Raw genomic sequence first — 17,014 nt, 5'->3', positions numbered from 1 at the left:
AGAGACAGAGAGACAGAGAGAGAGAGAGACAGAGAAAGAGAGAAAGAGAGAGAGAGAGGAGAGAGAGACAGAGACAGAGAGAGAGAGACAGAGAGAGAAAGAGAGAGAGAGAAGAGAGACAGAGACAGACAGAGAGAGAGAGAGAGAGGAGGACAGAGAGAGACAGAGACAGAGAGAGAGAGAGAGAGAGAGAGAGAGACAGAGAAAGAGAGAAAGAGAGAGAGAGAGGAGAGAGAGACAGAGACAGAGAGAGAGAGAAAGAGAGAGAGAGAGAGAGAGAGAGAGAGAGAGAGAGAGAGGAAAGAGAGAGAGAGAGAGAGAGAGAGAGAAATCTGTTTGTCACCTGGTTGCAGGTGAGAGGGGGAGCTGGCATTGGGGTGGGGTGTGCTCTGTCCATTCTAATCTTCCCCATGTTGAATCATTCAGAGTTCACTGAACATTTTAAATCTCAGGTCTGTAAAGGAGATTATTATAACCCTTCCCCCCTTTCGGTCTCTCTGAGTCTGCTATCTCACCTAGACTTTGGAGACCTTGTCCTGTGGCCCAGGCCCTTCAGAAGCCCCTGGCAGAGAAACTACATCTGACTCAGCAAACAATAAGCATTAGTTATAAGAAGCAGCAGGGCAGAGTGTACAGAGAGTTGGGCTTGGAGCCAGAAAAACTTGGGTTCCGGTCCCAGGGAAATTAAGACTTCTCCACGTCTCATGGCCAGTAGGGTGAGAGACAGGAGCAGTTACTGATCTGCACTGAAAAAAGGTGCGTCTTCTCCCTGGGAGTTCCCTTAGAGCAGTAAAATCCCAGGTTTAACTTCCCCCTAAATGTGCAGGTCGCCATATTGGTCCTGGAGATACAATTCAGTCTCTGTTCTTGATGAGTTTTTCCTTCTGCTCTGCAGTGGGTGAGCTTGGGGGTGGAATTTGCTGAGTCTCATTTGCCACAAGGATAGGATATGAAGTGGAAAGAGGAGATGTAGAGGCAGATTTCTCTGGGAGCATTTGAGGAGAAAAGTCAACGGGCTTTTGGGGTTCATCCCTTTCCCTGTAGAGCATCCCCAGCTCCCACCTATCTGCTAAAGAGATCTTTGCAACCTGCGGGTCAGACCTCGGCTCCCTCTACTCAGTAAACTTCATTGGCTTCTCATTACTTCCAGATCAAATACAAAACCCTCTTGTGGACATTTAGAGTCCTTCTTTACTTGGCCCCTTCTTGCCTCTCCAGACTTCTTACGCTTCACCTCCCTTGTTATTTTCTAGATCATATTGTGCTCATATGATAAATCATTCAGCAAGGAAGGGGCAGTGATTGATGAAGGACCAATCTACTGTATTATCCCTTCCTGGGACATCTGTATTTAACAGGGGTTTCCTAGGGCCATATTCTCTTAGTCCAAAGGAATGGATGGTAGAGAAGGGCTTTTATTGTCACTTATTTATTCACTCCTTGCACAGTGTCTGAAATTCTAATATTAGATTCATAACTTGGAGTCTAGCATTGCCTTTTAAAAACTTGAACAACCTTGGGAAAGGAAAAAAATCCAACAAGTCAAAGCTGATGGCAGAAGTCATAACAAATGGTCATGGTTGCTGACGGCATGAATCTAAGTGGACTGTCCAGTACGAGGGAGGCGGTAGTCTGGCTCTCTGGTCTGCCGGGAAGGCCGCTTTTTGGGTTTCTGTTCGTTTCTGGCCACCACATTTTAAGGCCGACTTTGAAAACATGGAGTAAATGGAAGAGTTTACCCAAGAAAATGTTTAAGTGGGCCACATGAGAATCATTTCAAGTAACAAGAGAAGGAGAGATGCGAGAGAGACATGAAAGCTGCGTTCGTGTAACTGATGGGCTGCTGGGGGGTGGGCTGGATTGGGGCTCGATAGTGGGCATCACATCCAGACGACCTGATGATGAGGCTCCCAGAGGGACGGGGGCTTCTTCCCTGGGGACTTTTGGAGCGGGGGCTGGATGGCCCCTTGAGGTTCTCAGTTAGAACTGGGAGTGATTCTAGAAATCATCTAGTCCAGTCCCTCCTATAAAAACAATTTGGAAATGTTTGAAATTAAAAAAAACAAATTCACTTTACAAGAATTTATTTTTTCTCCTGTATGGACTCTGTCACTCCTCTGTCAGGAGGTGCGACCTCTTCATTTTACACATGAGGACACTTTGGCTTGGAGTCAGGCAGTGACTTGTCCTAAGTCGCACATCTAGTAAGTGGCAGATCTGGAGGCATTCTGACCCCAAAGCCCTGGATGCTCCTTTCCCCTCTCCTCACATGGTTGAAACAAAATCCCTGTAGTAAGCTCTGCATAAATTCTGTCCTTTTACCCCTCTCTCTGTCTCTGCCCATCTCTTTTTTGATCTTTTTGTCTTCCTCTCTTTTTCCCTCCTTCTTTCTATTTCCCTCCTTTTCTCCTTCCTCTTCTACTTCCCTCCTCCTCCTCTTTCTCTTCTCCTCATTCTTATTCTTCCTCCTTCTACTTCTTTTCTCTCTTTTTCCTCTCCTCCCTCCCCTTTCCTCCCTCTCTCCTCTACATCTCTCTCCCTCTCTTTGTCTCTCTCTCCCTCCCCCCTCTGTCTCCCTCTGTTTCCTTCTCCCTCCCTCCCTCCCTCCTTCACTCCTTCCTTCTCCCCCTTCTCTCTGTCTCTCTCCTTCTCTGTGTGTCTCTGTCTCTGTCCCTATTTCTGCTTCTTTGTCTTGTTTCTCTCCCTCCCTTTGTCTCTCATTCTCTCTGTCTCTCTCCTTCTCTTTGTGTCTCTGTCTCTGTCCCTATTTCTGCCTCTTTGTCTTGTTTCTCTCCCTCCCTTTGTCTCTCATTCTCTCTGTCTCTCTCCTTCTCTTTGTGTCTCTGTCTCTGTCCCTATTTCTGCTTCTTTGTCTTGTTTCTCTCCCTCCCTTTGTCTCTCATTCTCTCTGTCTCTCTCCTTCTCTTTGTGTCTCTGTCTCTGTCCCTATTTCTGCTTCTTTGTCTTGTTTCTCTCCCTCCCTTTGTCTCTCATTCTCTCTGTCTCTCTCCTTCTCTTTGTGTCTCTGTCTCTGTCCCTATTTCTGCCTCTTTGTCTTGTTTCTCTCCCTCCCTTTGTCTCTCATTCTCTCTGTCTCTCTCCTTCTCTTTGTGTCTCTGTCTCTGTCCCTATTTCTGCCTCTTTGTCTTGTTTCTCTCCCTCCCTTTGTCTCTCATTCTCTCTGTCTCTCTCCTCTCCGTCTCTCTGTCTCTGTCCCTGTTTCCCTCCCGTGTGCCCTGTCTCTCTTCTTATCCCCTTTTTCTCTGACACTCTGGAAGGAATTGTTTCCGGACTGGGGGTCCTGGAGGGCTGGGGCCTGCCCTGTTTGCCCTCTCCCCATCCTGAGTCCTGCCCTTGCTCTCTGGCCCTTGCTGGGTTCCCTTGCATTCTGCTTCTCCGTGGTGCCTCTGCCCCCGCCCTCACTGGCACTGAGGTGGCGCGTTGAAAGTGGGTCTCCCCCCAAGCCGGGCCACTTTACCTGGGCCCTTGTGTGTCACCAGAGCCGGCACCAGGAGGAGGCGGAGAGTGATGGCTCCCAGAGAGCCTGCCAGCAGCGTCCCTGCTGCCTGCCTCCCCAGCAGAAGGTGCCCAAGGCTCGGCCTCCTCCTCCCTCCCACCCCTCTCTCGGGAGCAGAGATGCTCGCTGTCAGAACTCTGCACCTGCTCTGGCTCCCGGGCCCCGGGGGGTGGGCTTCCCACAGCCCCACCTGGCTTTTCTCCCATGAGCCTTTGCCAAGCCTTCAGGGTGCATGGTTCCCTGGGAGGGCTGGCTTAGGGTGAGGGGCTTGTTGGAGAGCTTTCCCCAGGGTTCAATCCAGGATCATTGAGGTCTAACTTCTTTCCTGGCCCCATAAAGTACGGAGTGAGGAAGTCCTCATCCCAGTGCATATCAGCACCTCCTCCGCCATGCATGATCTTAAGATAAGGGGGACAATTGGGGGGGCTGGAAGGAACCTTATAGAAATCCCCTTCATTTTGCAGATGAGAAAAGTGGGACACAGAGAATGGCTGACAGTTGTTCAGGGAACTCAGAGATTAATACTAATAATAGCCAACATTCATGCTTTACATATATGTATATATATCTCAGTTAGTCACAAACTGTGAGGCAGCTGCTATTACTATCCCCGTTTCTATAGATGAGCAGACTGATGCTAAGGGACTTGTCCAGGGCCCCGAATTAGCAAGTACCGGGGGCAGTATTTGAACTCGGGTCTTCCTGGCTCCGTGGGAGTGTCCTTCTCAGGGTCACGCGGCCAGTACAGGGCAGAAGGCAGATCTCCTTGCTGTGAGACCGGCTGCCATTGCGTGTGGGCCTGAGGACTTTAATGGTAGTTGACTGCCCAGACGGCCGGTCACAGGGAGGGTCTGTGGAGCCGTGGGGGAGGGGTATTGGTGGTAGCAGGTGACATGTCTGGAGTCAGGAGCACCGTGACCCTGGGCACGGCCTCAGTTTCCTTATCTATCAAATGGGGGCAGCAATATCATTGGACAGTATGTTGTAGAGACCCTCTGAAAGGACATGTAAAACTTTGCAAACTGTAAAGCGCTGGGGAAACACGATATCACAGCCATTATTATTGCCGTATCATCGTCCCCATCCCCATTTCTGTTGGGATGTCGGGAGACAAGCTTAACCCATTGAACTCAACCCACGGATTCTCTAGTGTCTATGATGGGGAGAACCAGAGAAGCTCTGCCCTCCAGGAGCTTCTGCCCTCCGGCTTTGGGGGTCTGGCGGAGGGCCCGGTGCACCCCCAGGCTGGGCCCTGGTGGCAGGGAAAGGCTTGGATTCCTGGCCTCGGGAAAGCCCCGCTTTTCAGCTGGTTTGAACGGGTGCTGGGTGGTGGGGGTGGGGCTGGGTGAGTGGGGGAGCCAGGGGAGTCTCCCAGCTTCACTTCTTCTTCCTTTCCCAGACGGGGCAGCCCGACCGGGTGTGGATCCTGGCCTAGCCCAAGCCTCGCCCGGCCCAGAAGATGCTGTGGCCATGGGTCCTGGGCCCGGGGATTGGAGTCTTGCTGCTGCTTGGCGTGACAGGTAAGACCAAGGGGGAGGAGAGTCCTGGGCCTCTGGGGGGAGCTCCTGCTGGGCCTCTGGGGGGGGGGAGCTCCTGCTGGGCCTCTGGGGGGGGGAGCTCCTGCTGGGCCTCTGGGGGGGGAGCTCCTGCTGGGCCTCTGGGGGGGGGGAGCTCCTGCTGGGCCTCTGGGGGGGGAGCTCCTGCTGGGCCTCTGGGGGGGGAGCTCCTGCTGGGCCTCTGGGGGGGGCTCCTGCTGGGCCTCTGGGGGGGGGAGCTCCTGCTGGGCCTCTGGGGGGGGAGCTCCTGCTGGGCCTCTGGGGGGGGAGCTCCTGCTGGGCCTCTGGGGGGGGAGCTCCTGCTGGGCCTCTGGGGGGGGGAGCTCCTGCTGGACCTCTGGGGGGGGAGCTCCTGCTGGACCTCTGGGGGGGGGGGCTCCTGCTGGACCTCTGGGGGGGGGAGCTCCTGCTGGGCCTCTGGGGGGGGGAGCTCCTGCTGGACCTCTGGGGGGGGAGCTCCTGCTGGACCTCTGGGGGGGGAGCTCCTGCTGGGCCTCTGGGGGGGGGAGCTCCTGCTGGGCCTCTGGGGGGGGGAGCTCCTGCTGGGCCTCTGGGGGGGGAGCTCCTGCTGGGCCTCTGGGGGGGGGGAGCTCCTGCTGGGCCTCTGGGGGGGGAGTTCCTGCTGGGCCTCTGGGGGGGGAGCTCCTGCTGGGCCTCTGGGGGGGGCTCCTGCTGGGCCTCTGGGGGGGGGGAGCTCCTGCTGGGCCTCTGGGGGGGGAGCTCCTGCTGGGCCTCTGGGGGGGGAGCTCCTGCTGGACCTCTGGGGGGGGAGCTCCTGCTGGACCTCTGGGGGGGGGAGCTCCTGCTGGACCTCTGGGGGGGGAGCTCCTGCTGGGCCTCTGGGGGGGGGAGCTCCTGCTGGGCCTCTGGGGGGGGGAAGCTCCTGCTGGGCTGGTTTTTGTTGCCTGCAGGACTGCACGGGGAGCCCTGGCCGTGGCGGGGCCTGGTAAAGTGCTGGCCTGGACTTTGGAGCCAAGCCTCCCCTGCGCATGGGTGCATGGGCCGGGCACCGCCCGTCACTCTCACCTGCTGGTAGAGGGGGTAATTATACCCTAGTAACCGCCTACCAGCCGTTCTCTGAGGTTCAAACGAGGTGATTTCTCCAAAGGGTTTTGCAAACTCCCAAGTGTTCTCTGTGTGTCTGCGCTGCCTGATGCCTCGAGGTCATTAAAGGCAGTGGGGGAAGGCGGGAGAGCCGGCCCTGAGGCCGGGAGAGCTCGGGGTCAGGGCCCGGGACTGAGGGTCCGGCCAGGCCGTTCTTCCTCGGGGCTCGGGCCCTCCTGGTTCAGGGTGCAAGGGGTCCGGAGGCGCGGGCAGCCCCTTCCCCCCGGGAAGTTCTCTGGGTCAGTAACAGCCAGTGTTAGCATGCGAGGTAGGAAGGAGGGGCTCGGATTGAGGGAGCCGTCTCCCTGAGCCTGCTCTCATCCTCTGCCCGAGCCCAGGATAGCAGGGAGCAGGGGGTGTGTGCGTGCATGAGTGGGGGGTGTGCATGCATGCACAGGTGTGTGTAATATGTGCAGGCATGGGTGGTGTGTGGGTGCACCTGCATGTGCATGGACGTGTGCGCGAATGTTTATGTAATGCATGCATGGGTGGCCTGGGGGTGCATGTGTATGTGGCGTGCGGGTGCATGCATGCATGGGTGGGCGTGTGCGTGCATGTGCATGGTATTGTGTGCATGCACTGTAACGGGCACACGTGTGTGCATGGCAGGTGATGCACGTGCAATGCACGCACGAGTGGGGTGTGATTGTGTGCATGTTCTATGGAGTGTGTGTGAGCTAATCCAGCCCCGGAACCGGCTCTATGAATGCAGTGCAGACCTCAGGGCTTCTCTGAGCCTTTGGCGTCCCCTGGTGGTGGAAGGGGGAAGGAGCTGCTCTTGCAGCTTTCCCAGGCCCTCCTCCTCCCTCCCAGAGATGCTCCCACCCTCAGGATTCTGCACCTGCCTGGCTCCCGGGCCTGGGAGCTGGGCCAGACAGGCCCCTTGGCTTTCCTCCCGTGTCTTTTGCCAGGCTCAGGGCCCGGGCATCTCGGGCCTTGGGATGCATCGTTCCCGGGGGTCTGATTCCACAAGGGCCCTGACATGTTCAATGTTTCTACACGTTGGGAATGGGGAGAGACTGAAAGGGCCAAGGCCTGAAGGGCGGGGAGCGGGCGGGGGCTCAAAACCTCGGGGCGCCTGCTGCTCTCCCTGCCTCTTGCTTCCCCCGGCCCGGGCAATGGGACTCATTTGTGGCCCCCGAGTCCCAGAAGCCCCGAGTTCACACTCCCCCTTCTGGGGCTCCCTCCGGGGCGACTCCGGACGAGCCATTTCCTCACTCTGGGCCTGAATTTCCCATCCACGGAGAGAGAAGGTTGGCCACCCCGGGGGTCCCCTCAACCTCATCCCTGATGCGAGAGCGCTGGGGGAGGGGGAGGAGCCTCTGGCTTCCTTCCGAGAGGCCGATGGAGCCCAAAGGATCAGCGACCTGAGCAGGGGAGGCCCGTCAGGGCCGGGGCCGGGTCTCCAGGGCATGTGGGCCCCAGGGCTGGAGAGAAGGTCCTGGATTTAAAGCTGGGAGGGAGTTTAGAGGCCAGCCCTAATTGTCGGGTCCTTTGTCTCCAAGTCCTCTGTCTTTCTGGCACGCCCACTGCCTCTTGGGGAAATTCCAGGAGGTTCTTTTGCTTTTAGGCAGGAGGAGGCAGTGGGTAGCGGCGAGGAAAGGGGCTGTGCACTTGGGGCTGGTGGGGAAGGGCCTCCCACTTCCTCCCTGTCCTCCCTCTAGGAGCGGTGGAGATCGTGGTCCCCGATGACCCGGTGGTGGCCATGGTGGGCTTGGACGCCACCTTGCCCTGCTCCTTCCTGCCCGGCCCCAACTTCAGCCTGGCCCAGCTCAGCCTCATCTGGCAGCTGACGGACACCAAGCGGCTGGTCCACAGCTTCAGTCAGGGCCAGGACCAGCTGGCGGACCAGGGCGGCTTCTACGCCAACCGGACCGCCCTCTTCTACGACCAGCTGGCGCAGGGCAACGTCTCCCTCCTGCTGCGCCGGGTGCACATCGCCGACGAGGGCAGCTTCACCTGCTTCGTGCAGGTCCAGCACTACAGCAGCGCCGCGGTCAGCCTGCAGGTGGCTGGTGAGGTCGGGGGAGCCCCGGCGGGGAGGCGGGCGCCCGGGCCTACGGCTCCGGACGGGATTTGTGTTTGACGTTCTGATGGCTTTCAGTCTGATTGGCTTCTTTTGTATGTTGTTGTATGCATTCGGAGAACATTATTCTAAGGAGTTTGGGGGCTTCAGGAGATTGCAAAAGGGGGGCATGACCAAAAAGGTCAAGACCCTCCTGGCTGTCTACCTGTAGGACCTGCCCATGGCCATCCCAGCCTCCTGGCTGTGTACCTGTAGGACCTTCCCATGGCCATCCCAGCCTCCTGGCTGTGTACCTGGAGGACCTTCCCATGGCCATCCCAGCCTCCTGGCTGTGTACCTGTAGGACCTTCCCATGGCCATCCCAGCCTCCTGGCTGTGTACCTGTAGGACCTTCCCATGGCCATCCCAGCCTCCTGGCTGTGTACCTGTAGGACCTGCCCATGGCCATCCCAGCCTCCTGGCTGTGTACCTGTAGGACCTTCCCATGGCCATCCCAGCCTCCTGGCTGTGTACCTGTAGGACCTTCCCATGGCCATCCCAGCCTCCTGGCTGTGTACCTATAGGACTTCCTATAACTACTCCAGCCTCCTATCTATGAACCTGTAGGACCTTCCTTAGCCCCTAATCCGTATCCTCTGCTCTTCCCCAGCACCCTACTCCAAGCCCAGCATGTCCCTGGAGCCCAGCAAGGACCTGAAGCCAGGAGACACAGTGACCATCACCTGCTCCAGCTACGGCGGCTACCCAGAGGCTGAGGTGGTCTGGCGGGACGATATGGGAGGAGTTCTGACTGGCAACGTGACGACCTCCCACCTGGCTAACTCTGAGGGGCTTTTTGATGTGCTCAGTGTGCTGAAGGTCACACTGGGGGCCAATGGCACTTACAACTGCCTGGTGAGGAACACAGTGCTGCAGGAAGAGGCCTCCGGCTTTGTCATCATCACAGGTCAGTGGGCGGCCAGGACTTGGCCTTGGGGTTGAGGCAGGTCCTGCCCCTTTGGACCAGACTAATTCTGGCTTTCTGGGTTGGAGTGGGCTGGGGGGGGCGGCTATTCTCAACCACCGACTCTTCAGTTTAACAGAGTGGCCAGAGGGCCAGCCGGGCAGTCAGGAGCTTGGAGTTGGAATCCTGCCTCAGATGCTTAGCTGGGTGAGCCTGGCTAGCAACTCTTAGCCTCAGTCTCCTTACTTTTAAAATGAGGAGATTGGATGTGGTAACTCCTAGGATTCCTTTCACTTGAAATTCTATGATACTTAAAAGCAGAAAAATAAAAAATAAAAAAATAATAATAATTTTACATTTTAAAAATATATAAATAAAATCTTGCTTATATATTATTAAAATGTAAAATTAATTTTTTTGTGTGTAGACCCAGGAAGTGGGCTAATAGTAACCCAAGCCTGGACAGAGAGAGGGCTTTAAGGAAGCTTTCAAGGGGAGATCCGATTATCTGTAACGAGAGGGCCAAGGATGGGGCCTGTGACTTCTCAGGTGAGGAAACTCTCGCTACCGATATAGGTCACCCTCCTCTCTGAACCTACAGTCTTCTTGGAGACTAGGCAGCCGTGGGTCACACTGCTAGAATATTTCAGAGGTGGCCCATGAGCTCAGGACTGCTTGGCTTTAAGGTCAGCCCTCTAAAACCTCATTAAACGAGAAATGGATCCTACTAGTGTGGAGGTGACTTTCTCTAAAGTCATGCCAGTGTCCCACAAGTCTGGCTGGAAGTCTTTGTGTCCATCCCCCTGGTGGAAAGTGCACCTGCTGTTTGAGGACTGACCTTGCCAGCGCATCCTCACAGTGGCTATGAAGGGCTATGGCTGCTCTCGGGGGTCCTCCGCTAAGTGTACTGAGAGGCTGGGATGTGTGCTCCCCCAGGTCCTTCAGGCAGACCGAGTACTCTCTGAGTCCCCAGCTTCCGTTTGTATCACACTCTTACCTTTGTGGCACTCTCCTATCCATCATTTCACTTATAAAGAGAACACAAAGGACATTTGGAAATGGGCGCTTCTAAGTGCTTCTAAAGTACTGGAAAACAATTTGACCTCTAGAATAGGTTAAACATCACATTTATGCTGCTCTTTTATGTTGTCTTAAATACTTTTGTAAGATTTAAAAAATAGATATCTTTTGTTTTTATACTGTATCAATGCCCTTTCTTCACATACTCAGTGAGACCTCTCTTGTTAGAGAGAGAGATAAGGAGACACACACACACAAACACAGACACGGAGAGACAGACAGAGACGGAGAAACAGAGAGAGACAAAGAGAAAGTGAAAAGAAATAGACAGAGACAGAGAGAGAGACAAAGGGAGAGAGATAGAGAGATACAGAGAGAGAGAGAGAGGGAGACGTCAGTTTACAAAGTCATTCCTTCTACCTGCTACTGCTCAGCCTCCTAATGCCAGCCTGTCAGTGCTCTGGGCTCCCGTGCCTGGGACACACTTACAATTAATCTTACCCACACTTTATAATCAGTGCACCCACTTTAAGAGCAGTGAGAGCTGTCAACGATTCTTTCTTTCTTCTCCTCTTCCTTCCTTCCTCCCTCTTTTTCTCTTCCCTCCCTCCTTCCTTCCTTCTCTCTTCTTTTCCTCTCTCCCTTCCTTCCTTCCTCCCTCCCTTGGAAGTAGACTGCTCTAGGGAGGACTGGACTTGGCTGCTGGGAATTCCCTGATGATTAAGCCGACCCAGAATGGGCTTCTGCTGGGTTCTGGCTCCTTGCTCCCCTCAAGGAGGTGGGTGCTCTCTGCCTTGTGGGTGTCTGGGAGGGCTTGGGGCCTGACGGGCTCTGTCTTCTCTGTCTCATCCATCCTTTCCCTACAGGCCAGGTGATGGCGTTCCCTCCCGAGGCCCTTTGGGTGACCGTGGGGCTTTCCATCTGCCTCCTGGGGCTGCTGGTGGCCCTCGCCTATGTGTGCCGGAAGAAAATAAAACAGAGCTGTGAGGAAGAGAATGCTGGTGAGAGTCTGGGGGCAGGGAAAATGGGTGTGTGATTGATGGAGGCGGGATGGGGATGAGTGTGCAAGTGTGTGAGCATGCCTGAGTGTGCAAGTGTGACTAAGAAAATTGGTAAGTGTACAAGCATGTTAGTGTGCAAGTGTGTGAAGGTGCTTGAGTGTGTATGAGCATGTGTGAGTGTGTAAGTGTGAATGAATGGGCATGTGTGTTTGAGTGTGGAAGTGGGCTCCTGGGGGATGAGGAAATCTGGTAGGTTGGGACGGTGGAGGGCGGCCAGGATGGTCAGGGCTGGCTTTAGAAGCAGCAAGTACTGGACCTGAGGCCTGCAACTGGACAGAGCATGAGCGAGATCCTCAAATTCTGGGAGCCTCCATTTTCCTGACTGTAAAATGAGGGCAATCTCGGGCCGCTGAGAGCCCCCAGAGTCCGTTCTGCTTCTCGGTGCTGTCTAACACCCTCGGATCCAAATTCCACAAGCACTTATCCAGTTCCTGATAGAGTTGAGGAATATTAGACAGAGCCAGTCCTAGAGTAAAAAAGATCTAGATTCGAGTCCTTTGACCCCTTGGCTGTGGGATCCTCAGCAAGTGGCGACTTCTCTGTGGCCCAGACGTTACTTTAGGATTCTAAGTTCCAGGTGAGTTGTTGTCTATTAGTGGAGGGAGCTCCCATAGCGGGAATTCCCTGCACGTGGGATGTCAGGTTTGGATCAGGTGAGCTGACGACTTTGGCAAAGTTTGTGCAGACAATAGGGACAGTGTCCTTGGTGAGTCCCAGCTCTACCCTCTGCAGCCAAGCGGAGCAAGCTCCTTCCACAGGAGCTGGGACTCATCAAGGCAGTCGTTCGGTGACTGACCTGCATGGACACTCTGCACCCAGCTCCCTGCTACAGGCCTGGTTCTGCACCCAGCTCCCCTGTGCAGGCCTGGTTCTGCACCTAGCCCCCTCTGTGGGCCTGGTTCTGCACCCAGCTCCCTGCTACAGGCCTAGTTCTGCATCCAGCTCCCTGCTACAGGCCTGATTCTGCACCCAGCTCCCCTGTGCAGGTCTGGTTCTGCACCCAGCTCCCCTGTGCAGGTCTGGTTCTGCACCCAGCTCCCCTGTGCAGGCCTGGTTCTGCACCTAGCCCCCTCTGTGGGCCTGGTTCTGCACTCAGCTTCCTGCTACAGGCCTGGTTCTGTACCCAGCTCCCTGCTACAGGCCTGGTTCTGCACCTAGCCCCCTCTGCAGGCCTGGTTCTGCACCTAGCCCCCTCTGCAGGCCTGGTTCTGCACTCAGCTTCCTGCTACAGGCCTGGTTCTGCACCCAGCACCTTGCTACAGGCCTAGTTCTGTACCCAGCACCTTGCTACAGGCCTGGTTCTGCACCCAGCTCCCTGCTACAGGCCTGGTTCTGCACCTAGCCCCCTCTGCAGGCCTGGTTCTGCACCCAGCCTCCTCTGTGGGCCTGGTTCTGCATCCAGCTTCCTGCTACAGGCCTGGTTCTGCACCCAGCTCCCTGCTACAGGCCTGGTTCTGCACCCAGCTCCCCTGTGCAGGCCTGGTTCTGCACCTAGCCCCCTCTGTGGGCCTGGTTCTGCACTCAGCTTCCTGCTACAGGCCTGGTTCTACACCCAGCTCCCTGCTACAGGCCTAGTTCTGCACCTAGCCCCCTCTGCAGGCCTGGTTCTGCACCTAGCCTCCTCTGCAGGCCTGGTTCTGCACTCAGCTTCCTGCTACAGGCCTGGTTCTACACCCAGCTCCCTGCTACAGGTCTGGTTCTGCACCTAGCCCCCTCTGCAGGCCTGGTTCTGCACCTAGCCTCCTCTGCAGGCCTGGTTCTGCACTCAGCTTCCTGCTACAGGCCTGGTTCTGCACCCAGCACCTTGCTACAGGCCTGGTTCTGTACCTAGCCCCCTCTGCAGGCCTGGTTCGGCACCTAGCCCCCTCTGCAGGCCTGGTTCTGCACTCAGCTTCCTGCTACAGGCCTGGTTCTGCACCCAGCACCTTGCTACAGGCCTAGTTCTGTACCCAGCACCTTGCTACAGGCCTGGTTCTGCACCCAGCTCCCTGCTACAGGCCTGGTTCTGCACCTAGCCCCCTCTGCAGGCCTGGTTCTGCACCCAGCCTCCTCTGTGGGCCTGGTTCTGCATCCAGCTTCCTGCTACAGGCCTGGTTCTGCACCCAGCTCCCTGCTACAGGCCTGGTTCTGCACCCAGCTCCCCTGTGCAGGCCTGGTTCTGCACCTAGCCCCCTCTGTGGGCCTGGTTCTGCACTCAGCTTCCTGCTACAGGCCTGGTTCTGCACCCAGCACCTTGCTACAGGCCTAGTTCTGCATCCAGCTTCCCTCTGTGGGCCTGGTTCTGCACTCAGCTTCCTGCTACAGGCCTGGTTCTACACCCAGCTCCCTGCTACAGGCCTAGTTCTGCATCCAGCTTCCCTCTGTGGGCCTGGTTCTGCACTCAGCTTCCTGCTACAGGCCTGGTTCTGCACCCAGCTCCCTGCTACAGGCCTGGTTCTGCACCCAGCTCCCCTGTGCAGGCCTGGTTCTGCACCTAGCCCCCTCTGTGGGCCTGGTTCTGCACTCAGCTTCCTGCTACAGGCCTGGTTCTACACCCAGCTCCCTGCTACAGGCCTAGTTCTACATCCAGCTTCCCTCTGTGGGCCTGGTTCTGCACTCAGCTTCCTGCTACAGGCCTGGTTCTGTACCCAGCTCCCTGCTACAGGCCTGGTTCTGCACCTAGCCCCCTCTGCAGGCCTGGTTCTGCACCTAGCCTCCTCTGCAGGCCTGGTTCTGCACCCAGCTTCCTGCTACAGGCCTGGTTCTGCACCCAGCACCTTGCTACAGGCCTGGTTCTGTACCTAGCCCCCTCTGCAGGCCTGGTTCTGCACCTAGCCCCCTCTGCAGGCCTGTTTCTGCACTCAGCTCCCTGCTACAGGCCTGGTTCTGCACCTAGCCCCCTCTGCAGGCCTGGTTCTGCACCCAGCCTCCTCTGTGGGCCTGGTTCTGCATCCAGCTTCCTGCTACAGGCCTGGTTCTGCACCCAGCTCCCTGCTACAGGCCTGGTTCTGCACCCAGCTCCCCTGTGCAGGCCTGGTTCTGCTCCTAGCCCCCTCTGTGGGCCTGGTTCTGCACTCAGCTTCCTGCTACAGGCCTGGTTCTACACCCAGCTCCCTGCTACAGGCCTAGTTCTGCATCCAGCTTCCCTCTGTGGGCCTGGTTCTGCACTCAGCTTCCTGCTACAGGCCTGGTTCTGCACCCAGCTCCCCTGTGCAGGCCTGGTTCTGCACCTAGCCCCCTCTGTGGGCCTGGTTCTGCACTCAGCTTCCTGCTACAGGCCTGGTTCTACACCCAGCTCCCTGCTACAGGCCTAGTTCTGCATCCAGCTTCCCTCTGTGGGCCTGGTTCTGCACTCAGCTTCCTGCTACAGGCCTGGTTCTGTACCCAGCTCCCTGCTACAGGCCTGGTTCTGCACCTAGCCCCCTCTGCAGGCCTGGTTCTGCACCTAGCCTCCTCTGCAGGCCTGGTTCTGCACTCAGCTTCCTGCTACAGGCCTGGTTCTGCACCCAGCACCTTGCTACAGGCCTGGTTCTGTACCTAGCCCCCTCTGCAGGCCTGGTTCTGCACCTAGCCCCCTCTGCAGGCCTGTTTCTGCACTCAGCTTCCTGCTACAGGCCTGGTTCTGCACCCAGCTCCCCTCTGCAGGCCTGGTTCTGCACATAGCCCCCTCTGCAGGCCTGGTTCTGCACCCAGCTCCTTGCTACAGGCCTGGTTCTGCACCCAGCACCTTGCTACAGGCCTGGTTCTGCACCCAGCACCTTGCTACAGGCCTAGTTCTGCATCCAGCTTCCCTCTGTGGGCCTGGTTCTGCACCTAGCCCCCTCTGCAGGCCTGGTTCTGCACCTAGTCCCCTCTGCAGGCCTGGTTCTGCACTCAGCTTCCTGCTAGAGGCCTGGTTCTGCACCCAGCACCTTGCTACAGGCCTAGTTCTGCATCCAGCTTCCCTCTGTGGGCCTGGTTCTGCACCTAGCCCCCTCTGCAGGCCTGGTTCTGCACTCAGCTTCCTGCTACAGGCCTGGTTCTGCACCCAGCACCTTGCTACAGGCCTGGTTCTGCACCTAGCCCCCTCTGCAGGCCTGGTTCTGCACCCAGCTCCCTGCTACAGGCCTGGTTCTGCACCCAGCTCCCTGCTACAGGCCTGGTTCTGCATCCAGCTTCCCTCTGCAGGCCTGGTTCTGCACCTAGCCCCCTCTGCAGGCCTGGTTCTGCACCTAGCTCCCTGCTACAGGCCTGGTTCTGCACCCAGCTCCCTGCTACAGGCCTGGTTCTGCACCCAGCTCCCTCTGCAGGCCTGGTTCTGCACCTATCCCCCTCTTCAGGCCTGGTTCTGCACTCAGCTTCCTGCTACAGGCCTGGTTCTGCACCCAGCACCTTGCTACAGGCCTAGTTCTGTACCCAGCACCTTGCTACAGGCCTGGTTCTGCACCCAGCTCCCTGCTACAGGCCTGGTTCTGCACCTAGCCCCCTCTGCAGGCCTGGTTCTGCACCCAGCCTCCTCTGTGGGCCTGGTTCTGCATCCAGCTTCCTGCTACAGGCCTGGTTCTGCACCCAGCTCCCTGCTACAGGCCTGGTTCTGCACCCAGCTCCCTCTGCAGGCCTGGTTCTGCACCTATCCCCCTCTTCAGGCCTGGTTCTGCACTCAGCTTCCTGCTACAGGCCTGGTTCTGCACCCAGCACCTTGCTACAGGCCTAGTTCTGTACCCAGCACCTTGCTACAGGCCTGGTTCTGCACCCAGCTCCCTGCTACAGGCCTGGTTCTGCACCTAGCCCCCTCTGCAGGCCTGGTTCTGCACCCAGCCTCCTCTGTGGGCCTGGTTCTGCATCCAGCTTCCTGCTACAGGCCTGGTTCTGCACCCAGCTCCCTGCTACAGACCTGGTTCTGCATCCAGCTCCCTGCTACAGGCCTGGTTCTGCACCCAGCCTCCTCTGCGGGCCTGGTTCTGCACCCAGCTCCCTGCTACAGGCCTGGTTCTGCACCCAGCTCCCTCTGCAGGCCTGGTTCTGCACCTATCCCCCTCTTCAGGCCTGGTTCTGCACTCAGCTTCCTGCTACAGGCCTGGTTCTGCACCCAGCACCTTGCTACAGGCCTAGTTCTGTACCCAGCACCTTGCTACAGGCCTGGTTCTGCACCCAGCTCCCTGCTACAGGCCTGGTTCTGCACCTAGCCCCCTCTGCAGGCCTGGTTCTGCACCCAGCCTCCTCTGTGGGCCTGGTTCTGCATCCAGCTTCCTGCTACAGGCCTGGTTCTGCACCCAGCTCCCTGCTACAGACCTGGTTCTGCATCCAGCTCCCTGCTACAGGCCTGGTTCTGCACCCAGCTTCCTGCTACAGGCCTGGTTCTGCACCCAGCTCCCTGCTACAGACCTGGTTCTGCATCCAGCTCCCTGCTACAGGCCTGGTTCTGCACCCAGCCTCCTCTGCGGGCCTGGTTCTGCACCCAGCTTCCTGCTACAGGCCTAGTTCTGTACCCAGATCCTTGCTACAGGCCTGGTTCTGCACCCAGCTCCCTGCTACAGGCCTGGTTCTGCACCCAGCCTTCTCTGCGGGCCTGGTTCTGCACCCAGCTTCCTGCCACAGGCCTAGTTCTGTATGCAGCTCCCTGCTACAGGCCTGGTTCTGCACCCAGCTCCTCTCTGCAGGCCTAGTTCTGCATCCAGCTCCCCTCTGTGGGCCTGGTTCTGCACCCAGCTCCCTGCTACAGGCCTGGTTCTGCACCCAGCTCCCCGCTATGGGGCAGGTTCTGCTGGTTCTGCACCCAGCTCTCTGCTACGTGGCTGTAGGTATGCTTTTTTGATCAGGTCTCTGGGG

The 17,014-nt window shown here is 57.4% G+C and overlaps 1 protein-coding gene across 2 annotated transcripts in view; it reads left to right on the top strand.

Annotated features, from left to right (window-relative positions):
- The window catches only part of CD276 (CD276 molecule), a 48,505-nt gene that overhangs the window by 22,688 nt on the left and 8,803 nt on the right, over window positions 1-17,014 (top strand). For both annotated transcript variants that reach the window (XM_074296241.1, XM_074296240.1), the window contains exons 2-5: window positions 4,917-5,037; window positions 7,842-8,192; window positions 8,853-9,149; window positions 11,033-11,167. In XM_074296241.1, coding sequence (XP_074152342.1) covers window positions 4,977-5,037; window positions 7,842-8,192; window positions 8,853-9,149; window positions 11,033-11,167 — 844 coding nt within the window. In that variant the 5' untranslated portion in view covers window positions 4,917-4,976. The remainder of the gene's footprint in view (window positions 1-4,916; window positions 5,038-7,841; window positions 8,193-8,852; window positions 9,150-11,032; window positions 11,168-17,014) is intronic.

This window comes from Sminthopsis crassicaudata, chromosome 2, assembly GCF_048593235.1.
Source record: "Sminthopsis crassicaudata isolate SCR6 chromosome 2, ASM4859323v1, whole genome shotgun sequence".
NCBI lineage: Eukaryota > Metazoa > Chordata > Mammalia > Dasyuromorphia > Dasyuridae > Sminthopsis > Sminthopsis crassicaudata.
Note: the sequence above shows the minus strand (reverse complement) of the source record. Positions and strands in the feature narration are given on the sequence as shown.